Here is a 7,198-nt window from a genome sequence, read left to right as displayed (position 1 = left end):
TAGGTTGCTGGGGGAAGACTCTTGCGTGGAAGACAAGGCGGCGCGGGAAGTGGAAACAGGGTGTGCTGGAGGTGTGCTTTGCGTGTGGTGTCAGGGAAGTGGAAACGTGGCTTGGGGGGTGAAGAACCCTGAGGATAGTGGCGGGGAGGAAGATGGGGCGTTCAGAACCTCCCAGTGAGGAGAGAACAGGGTGAGGGGCGGCTCCAGGGCAATCTGGGCGGTGGGGGGAGCCCTCCGCACTTTACCCGGAGATAGCAGGGGTAGTTACGCGGCAGGTGCCACTCCTGGGTGCTTGCTTTGCCTCCAGCATGACCTGTGCCGCTGGCGTGAATATAGCTGCAATCCCTGGGCAGGATGGATACCTCAGGAAAGGTATGGTTTCTCTCCAGCTCAGGTCTAAGTGGACTTTCGCTCCTGCTGGCTGAACATGGAGGATTTGGAGGAAGGTAAGGAAAGGAGGGAGGGAGGAGTGAGACCCAGTAATGGAGAGCTGCATCAGGGACCCATGACTGGCCTTCATTCTTCTTTCCCCTTCAGATGTAAAATTTATTGTGGATGAGACCTTGGACTTTGGGGGGCTGTCACCATCCGACAGGTACCAGCCTCTTTGTGCCACTTACTTTCCTCTAACAGCACTTCTTTGTCTCTGTCCCTTTACTGCTGAGTTACTGGCCTCTGGAACTTGGGTTGGCAATTTAGCAAGGTTTCGTGCACTCGGGGCCGCTGGGTGGCTGGTTGACTCGGGCCTCTATGACACTATTGGTAGTGGGGAGAGAAGCGAGAAGCTGGAGTTAGATTTCAGGGTGTTAAGAAGGGTAAGTGGATTTGCTGCATCTCCATCCTGGCATCATTTCTGGTGTCAGTAAATGCGAAAGGCCTATTAGGCCCCATAGAACCAGGTATCTCATCACCCAGAGGCCACATCTCACAAGCAGCACGGGCATCAGGGCATGGGGTTGTGTCCCTGGCTCTGTTGTGGGGCTTTTGCCCAGTCTACCTTGCGTAGTCTTCTGCTGTCTTTTGCATGGGCATGATGCCTGGTTCGTTTCCTGTCCCAGCCGTGAGGAGGAAGACGTAACAGTGTTGGTGACTCCAGAGAAACCACTTCGACGGGGCCTCTCGCACCGAAGTGACCCAAATACAGTGGCTTCTGCTCCCCAGGATGTGAGGTTCAGCCTAGGCCCCCTCAGCCCAGAGAAGCTGGAGGAGATCCTCGATGAGGCCAACCGGCTGGCCGCCCAGCTGGAGCGGTGTGCCCTGCAGGAGCGGGAGAGCACGGGCGAGGGCCTGGGGCCTCGCCGAGTGAAGCCCAGTCCTCGGCGGGAGACCTTTGTGCTCAAGGACAGTCCTGTCCGAGACCTGCTGCCCACTGTGAACTCTTTGGCTCGGAGCACCCCCTCCCCAAGCAGCCTGACGCCTCGACTCCGGAGCAGTGATAGGAAGGGGTCAGTCAGGGTTCTTCGGGCAACGCCTGGAAAGAGGCCCTCCAACATGAAGAGGGTGAGTTGAGAGGACCGAGTTGGAGGTGCGCCCCAGACATAGCGCATGCCATGATGCAGGCAGAGAATGGTTTCCTTACTGGTAAAATGGGGATAGTATTTCTTCATCTAGAATTGTTGGAATTAAATGAGAACCATAAACAAAGAGAACAAAAACTCTTATCATAGTTTCTGAGTATAAGCCCTGTAATGTCTATAATAAACTCCATTAATGGTATTGGCAATAGTGATGGTGACGGTGATGTTAGCAAACATCTACCCTTCCTTACTGGGATCTAAACAACGCTCCACCTCTAGTTCTTAATTCCTTAAGCCACAGAACAGATATTTTCTCCACTCTAGTCTTTTTTTCCTCTCTCTTTGTGTTTCAGGAGTCACCCACTTGCAGTCTGTTCCCTGCATCCAAAAGCCCAGCATCTTCTCCTCTTACCCGATCGACGCCCCCAGGCCAAGGGAAAGCTGGGCCCAGTGGGAGAGCAGCAGCTAGTGAGGAGACCTGAGCAGCCAAGTTGCGGGTGGGTGGGAGTGGGGAGTTTGTGGGACTGACTCTGAAATTTCTCTACTCCTCTCCACCAGGTCCACCTACCCCCATCAGACCCGTCCTGGCCCCACAGCCTTCTACCAGTAACTCTCAACGCCTGCCCCGGCCACAGGGAGCAGCTGCTAAATCTTCCAGTCAACTGCCCATTCCCTCGGCCATCCCCAGACCTGCCAGCCGAATGCCACTCACCAGCCGGAGTGTACCACCTGGCAGAGGTGCCCTACCTCCGGATTCTCTGTCAACTCGAAAAGGGCTTCCAAGACCAAGCGCCGCAGGACACAGAGTGAAGGAAAGTGGACACAAGGGTAAGAGATCAGAAGGAGGAATACCTGCCCTTGCCCGGCATGTCCTCACTCTCCCAGAGCTGGCAACAGTGACCACTTTTGCCATCCTCATTGCAATTCAGTTGGAAGATGGGGAGGCTGAGTTACAGAGAGGATATGGGGCTGGACAGAGTCTAAGTCTTAGTTTCCAAATACATCATGGTTGAGGGGAGAGCACTAATCCCACACTCACTCCCTTCATCCAGTATTCCTTTTTGAGGTCAATTAAACTTGCTGCTAACTTATTTCCTTTGTTAACTCCCATGAAGTTCCTGTTTCCCAGCGACTAAATCTTCCTGTCATGGGTGCCACTCGCAGCAATGTGCAGCCCCCCAGGAAAGTGGCAGTCCCAGGACTTACCAGGTCAGTCTGGTCCTCCCTTGTCCGTCCTGTCTCCCTACCCCGCCATCATCTGGGATCCTAAACTGTTATACACATTAGCCCTAAATTTTGCATGGAAAGATTGAGAGAGGAGGGAAGCTGGGGGCAGGGAAAGCGGGGGGGGTCCCATTTCTTCCCACCCTGAGGAGCTTGAACTCTGCTGGGTGACAAATGGGCTCGAGGAAGGACGGCATTTTAAAGCAGTTCTTCCTTCTGTCTCTTTAGGTAAAGAGGTCAGGACAGCAAGCAAGACTTCAGTAGTAAACCACTACCGTCAGTACCTGGACTCGCCTCTACCCAGCAGACCCTGACTCCAGCAGATTCTGGCCCAGGGACAGGAGGAAGAGATGCCACCAGGGCTGGTCCCCCGGGAGTAAGAGACCATGGGAAATGGGGTGGATTAGGATTGAGCTGAAGAAGACTTAAACTCTCTGGGTTGAAAGAAGATTAGGGGAAAAGAGGTCACCTTCCAGCAATGAAATGAATGAACAGAAATGAGAGGTACAGGCAAGTGGTTTGTTTTTATCCACCCCCACTGTGTGGTCAGCCCCAGAGAATTTGATCTTCTTCCCGGGCATGGGTTCACCGGACATTTCCATGTGAGTGGTCTCTGTAGCTAACCTCCCTGCTCTCTGAGGAGCCGTCTTCCTGAATTGCATTCTCTACTGGACTCCGGCATGCTTGGAGAGGCAACAGCAGGCACCTGGTCTTCAAAAATTGTTTCCTGTGAATTCTGTGACTCCTAATAGGCCAGTTTGTGATAAGCTTACTCTATCAGTCTTCGTTTTTCTAAAATAAAGTGAATGTATTTTTATATTCTCTGTATATCTGGAAGTCGATCCTGCTCTGATTTCTTTTTTTAGACAGTCTCGCTCTGTCACCCAGGTTGGAATGCAGTGGTGCAATCTTGGCTCACTGCAACTTCTGCTTCCTGGGTTCAAGCAATTCTCCTGCCTCAGCCTCCTGAGTAGCTGAGATTACAGGCGCCCGCCACCACGCCCGGCTAATTTTTTGTATTTTTATTAGAGACAGGGTTTCACCATGTTGGCCAGGCTGGTCTCAAACTCCTGACCTCAGGTGATGCACCCACCTCCACCTTCTAGAGTGCTGAGATTACAGGTGTGAGCCACTGCGCCCAGCCGCTGCTCCAATTTTTAACAAGTTTGGAGTAAATCTCCGTAATTCCAGGGAGGGGGCCAGGGTGGGCCTCCTAGGCAGGGGCCTGAATAGGCCCTAGGGCCTTGAGATTCTGGCTTATCAGGCTATGACTACTCCCCTTGTTGGCATTAGACAAGGACAGGCTGCCTTTCCCCAGGTCTCTTGTATCATTGGAAGGTCCAGATGAAAGTTAAGTGTAGCTAATTCACAGAATGTGAGGCTAATAAGCTAGGCTAGGTAGATTCTTTATTTAAACTAGAATGTCCTTTACTGGCAAAGGAATGGGGCCTCCTAGAAATGCAACAGCTTCTTTTCTTCTTTTTTTTTTCAAGGCAGAATCTCACTCTGTTGCCCAGGCTGGAGTTCAGTGGAACCATCTCAGCTCCCTGCAACCTCCGCCTCCCAGGTTCAAACAATTCTGCCTCACCTCCTGAGTAGCTGGGACCACAGGTGCATGCCACCATGCCTGGCTTATTTTTTGTATTTTTAGTAGAGACAGGGTTTCACCATGTTGGCCAGGCTGGTCTCGAACTCTTGACCTCAGGTGATCCACCCACTTTGGCCTCCCAAAATGCTGGGATCGTAGGCGTGAGCCACTATGCCCAGCCCACACCAGCTTCTTATTTGCTCTCCTTGTGAGACATGAAGGCCCTTTAGTGGTGTTCTACTCCCGGAGTCACCTCAGCCAGAGCAGCTGGAACACCTTGTCATCTCCAACTTACATCACTGGGGTTGCCTGCACTCTCTTCATCTCCCCGTTAGACTGGCGAGCATCAGGATCTGGAAACCTCTGCTGTGCTCTAGTGTTGTGACCTGTGTGTAGCACTGGCCACAGAGCATTTGGTTTATTTATTCAGAAAATATTTGAGTGCAAGACGGTGAGTGTTTGCTGAAGGAATGACAGAGACACATTTAACACATTTGGTATAGGGCTTCCCTTTTTTTGCAGCCTTTAACTCTGGTAATCAGAACCAATTTCAATTCCTTTGAGTTTTGAGGAAACTTCCCTCCTTGAAAGCCAGGCCATAACTTGAGAAAAGCAGAAGGTAAGTGGGCAAAGAGAAGTGGAACTGCAAGCTGGTGCCCCACCCATGCCTATACAGCCATAAATGCCTGGCTGAGACACCAAAGTGTCCTTGCCCTGTCCCTGGAGTCAGGGGCCTGCCACTGCTTTCTCCCTTTTGTGGCTGATCCCAAAGTTTACCTAGCACATTCACCAACTTCAGTGACCGTGCCTAGACACTTTTCCCTGAGCTCTGCAGCAACTCCTGCAGCTCTGGATTCCAGGAATTGGTGGGAGGGAAGGGGTATTCAGACAGACAAGGAGCATTTGGCTCTGGAGGAATTTGGTGTAAGGCAAGGAACTTCAGATGTGCTTCCCAGCTGTGTTCTGCACTGGTGTCTAGTGACCAGGGCCTGTTTTTGGCTCCTGGCCCAGTAGAAGCACTGGAAGGTCAGCAGGCTTAGGTACACACCTGGGCGAAGCCGGAAGGTGGCACGTTTTTGTGTGTTGGGTGTGAGCCATGTCCTGGGTGGGTCGTTAGAGGCAAAACAAGCTGCAGACCATGTGTTGTTGCCACCTGGTGGCTGGACAGGGCAAGGCATGTCCTTTTTGCCCTCTTGGTCAGCCTTGAATTTCGTCCCTACCCCACTCCCTCCCATGCCAAACCTGCTTCAGCAGCACTTTCAGTAGGCAGTGCCAGTCAGGGAGGAGCCCCTCCTGCCACGCTGCCCTTCTTGTTCAGCCACCTGCCTGTCTCCGTCCATTTGGGCCTGGCTTTCTACTTTTTCTGTCTATGCACTCTTCCACCGCACCCAGTAGCAACAACACTGAAAGCCGGTGTTTACTGGCCTCTCACTATGTACTATGAACTGTTCCAAGCACTACATGTGTTAACTCACTTAATCCGCATAAAAGCTCAGTTAGGTGGATGCTTTTATCATCATCCTCATTTTGCAGGCAGAGAAACTTATGCTTAGAATGATTAAGTCACTCAGTCTGGTTCCAGGGTTTGTGGGGTTTTTTGTTTTTTGTTTTATTTTTTATTTTTTAGACAGGTCTGGCTATATTACCCAGGCTGGATGCAGTGGTGTGATCTTCACTCACTGCAGCCTCTGCCTCCTGGGCTCACGCCATCCTCCCACCTCAGCCTCCCTAATAGCTGGGACTACAGGCACGTAGCACCACAGCTAGTTAACATTTTTTTTGTATTTTTTTGTAAAGATGGGGTTTCACCTTGGCCTCAAGTGATCTACCCACCTTGGCCTCCCAAAGTGCTGGAATGACAGGTATGAGCCACTGTGTCCAGCAGGGTTTGTCTTCTTAATCATCGCCCTATATTGTCCCCAGGTTAAATCCCTTTCTAGGCATTTTTTTTTTCTTTTTTTTTAAATAGGGTCTCGCTCTGTCACCCAGGCTGGAGTGCAGTGGCTCGATCTTGGCTTACTGCAACCTCTACCTCCCAGGTTCAAGCAATTCTCCTGTGTCAGCCTCCAGAGTAGCTGGGACTACAGGCATAAGCCACCATTTTCGGCTATTTTTTTTTTTTTTGTATTTTTAGTAGAGACCAACTTTCACCATGTTGACCAGACGGGTCTCGAACTCCTGAGCTCAGGTGATCTGCCCTCCTCAGCCTCCCAAAGTGCTGGGATTACAGGCATGAGCCACCATGCCCGGCTGCCTTTCTAGTTTATTGAGTGGAACTTTGGCAAACACACAACTTGGAACTAGGCTGGATGTGGTAGCTCACATCTGTGACCCCAGCAGTTTGGGAAGCCAAGGTGGGAGAATCACTTGAGCCTAGGAATTCGAGACCAGCCTGATCAACAAGATGAGACCCTGTCCCTATTAAATTTAAAATATATATACTTACAAATATATATCATATATATACAAAAACAAAACTTAGTACAAGAAGTATGTTGCAAAGCACACACTTGGCTTCATTATGAGTAGCTGCTTCATCTTCCAATGGGGAAAACAACAAAAAACCACCCAGGCAGCGTAGTTTGGAGGCAGTCACTTCCCACCACTCAGTTCCCACCAGCCTCTCAACTCAGCCCTCCCTGCCTCTTGAATTCTGCCCCAGAAAACTCATCCCTGTCTAGAACTGAGCCCTGAGGGGCTGGGCTGGAAGCCTGCCTGCCCTGTGCAGCCTCTCCTGCCATGGAAGTCCTTTCTGTCCTGGTGAAAAGGATGCTTTCCAGCCCACCCATGTCTTCCTTGGAAATGCCGGGCCATGGGCTCTGTGTTCTGTTCATGATCTGCCATTTGGGAGCGATGTCGTGGACACAGG

The 7,198-nt window shown here is 51.2% G+C and overlaps 1 protein-coding gene across 3 annotated transcripts; it reads left to right on the top strand.

Moving 5' to 3' along the window:
• The first annotated feature begins 16 nt into the window (after positions 1-16).
• On the top strand, positions 17-3,569 carry PSRC1 (proline and serine rich coiled-coil 1). 3 transcript variants are annotated; one of them, XM_002807016.7, is made up of 8 exons: positions 17-71; positions 395-446; positions 538-595; positions 1,059-1,500; positions 1,871-1,985; positions 2,076-2,345; positions 2,633-2,726; positions 2,970-3,569. In XM_002807016.7, the coding sequence occupies exons 2-8, from the start codon at positions 428-430 to the stop codon at positions 2,971-2,973; spliced, it is 1,002 nt and encodes a 333-aa protein (XP_002807062.2). In that variant the 5' UTR covers positions 17-71; positions 395-427; the 3' UTR covers positions 2,974-3,569. The 3 variants fall into 3 exon arrangements, with proteins under 3 accessions (XP_002807062.2, XP_009000078.1, XP_054092601.1); XM_009001830.5 differs by having other exon boundaries at positions 390-446; XM_054236626.2 differs by having other exon boundaries at positions 17-446.
• Positions 3,570-7,198: the final 3,629 nt, after the last annotated feature.

The sequence above is a fragment of the Callithrix jacchus genome, chromosome 7 (assembly GCF_049354715.1).
Source record: "Callithrix jacchus isolate 240 chromosome 7, calJac240_pri, whole genome shotgun sequence".
Lineage (NCBI taxonomy): Eukaryota > Metazoa > Chordata > Mammalia > Primates > Cebidae > Callithrix > Callithrix jacchus.
Note: the sequence above shows the minus strand (reverse complement) of the source record. Positions and strands in the feature narration are given on the sequence as shown.